General features: G+C 41.0%; 1 protein-coding gene across 1 annotated transcript; it reads right to left on the reverse strand.

Moving 5' to 3' along the window:
* Positions 412 to 1,618, reverse strand: LOC109236540 (uncharacterized mitochondrial protein AtMg00810-like). Its single transcript, XM_019402736.1, has 3 exons — positions 1,526 to 1,618; positions 1,261 to 1,435; positions 412 to 1,199 (listed from the first exon to the last, which is right to left on the reverse strand). The coding sequence occupies exons 1-3, from the start codon at positions 1,616 to 1,618 to the stop codon at positions 412 to 414; spliced, it is 1,056 nt and encodes a 351-aa protein (XP_019258281.1).

Consider the following 1,826-nt stretch of genomic DNA (forward strand, 5'->3'; position numbering starts at 1 on the left):
TCTTCTTTGCTATTTACGTGACGATAATGCATTATGTCCTAATGTCATTTAGGAACAACTGTCGACCTTGACAAAGTAACTTAATCTCTTTCTACAAATGAGGTTATATTTTAAAGATTTTATTACAAATGAGGTTATCGGCCAAAAAGATATTCTGGTTGGATATTGTGCTTGAACCACTTAAGGTGTTGATTGCGGAAAATTGAAGCAAAATGTATGAAGTTCTTCTAGGGTTCGACAAGAGATTGAGAGAATAGAGAAATCTTTATTAATATTATCAGATGAATCTTTCTCTCTATTACAAGAATAGAAGACTAAAACTAAAAAAGTGAAAGAATAGACTGAAGAACAATCTGGGCTTTCAGCCCATATACAAATAAATATAATGGGCCCAATTAGTGAAAGTGGGCCTTAATCTGGACTCCTTTCAATAACTCCAACACCCCCCTTCAAGTTGGAGGGTGGGAAGACCCCCAACTTGAGCAGAAAACCATGATGAGCAGCACCTGGAAGTGGCTTAGTGAAGAGGTCAGCCAACTGAGTAGAAGAAGAAGTGTGTACCAAATGAATCAAACCCTCAGCCAGCTTGGTCCGAACCAGATGACAATCCAACTCTATATGTTTGGTTCTTTCATGGAAAACTGGGTTTCGAGCAATGTGTATCGCAGCTTGACTGTCACAAAATAAAGGAATGGAGGAAGAACAAGGAAGGCCTAAGTCAGTAAGCAATCTAGACAACCAGGTCAACTCAGCCACTCCTTTACTCATGGCTCGATACTCAGCTTCAGCAGAGCACATGCTAACAATGGGCTGCTTCTTGGACTTCCAAACCACAAGGCTACCACCTAATAAGACACAATAACCAGAGACATAACGCCTAGTGTCAGGGCAGGCAGCCCAGTCACTGTCACAAAAGGCAGAAATAGACAGGTCTGGAGAGGCATTGAAGAAGATCCCATGTTCAGAAGTACCCTTCAAGTACCTTAATAGATGCAAGCCAGCAGACATGTGGGGAAGGCAGGGAGACTGCATAAATTGACTGAGATGTTGGACTGCATAGCTGATGTCAGGCCTCGTGTGAGTTAAAAAATTCAGCTTACCAATCAAAGATCTATACAGTTCAGGCTTGAGCAAAGGATCACCTTCATTGGCTTTAAGCTTCACATTCAGATCAAGAGGACACAAAACAGAGGAAACATCTAAACAATGAAACTCAGACAACATATCAGCAATGAACTTTTTTTTGATGTAGAAGGACACCAGTAGAAGAATATAGAACCTCAATCCCCAAGAAATAGCTAAGAGACCCCAGATCCTTGATCCGAAATTGTTGATGAAGGAAGGATTTTAAAGCTGAAATCTCAGTAGAATCAGTCCCAGTCAAAATTATGTCATCCACATACACAGCTAAAACAACAAAAGAATCACCAGAACCCTTTGTGAAGAGGGAGTAATCATTCAGAGAAGATGTATAGCCTCTAGAAGATAGGGATTGAGATAATTTGGCATACTACTGTCTGGATGCCTGTCTTAAACCATAAAGAGACTTCTGAAGCTTGCAAACCAGCTGCCCAGAATTAGAAGTGAGAGGAACAGAATAACCAGGAGGCAACTTCATATAAACCTCCTCATCAAGGTCCCCATGCAAAAAGCATTGTTGACATCAAGCTGAAACAAAGGCCAATGTTTCTTGATGGCAACAGCAACCAAAGTCTTGACAGTGGACATTTTCACAACTGGGGAAAATGTCTCATGAAAGTCAATCCCTTCTACCTGTGTGTCACCCCTAACCACTAACCGAGCCTTATACCTTTCAATAGCTCCAT

This window comes from Nicotiana attenuata, chromosome 1, assembly GCF_001879085.1.
Source record: "Nicotiana attenuata strain UT chromosome 1, NIATTr2, whole genome shotgun sequence".
Classification (NCBI taxonomy): domain Eukaryota; kingdom Viridiplantae; phylum Streptophyta; class Magnoliopsida; order Solanales; family Solanaceae; genus Nicotiana; species Nicotiana attenuata.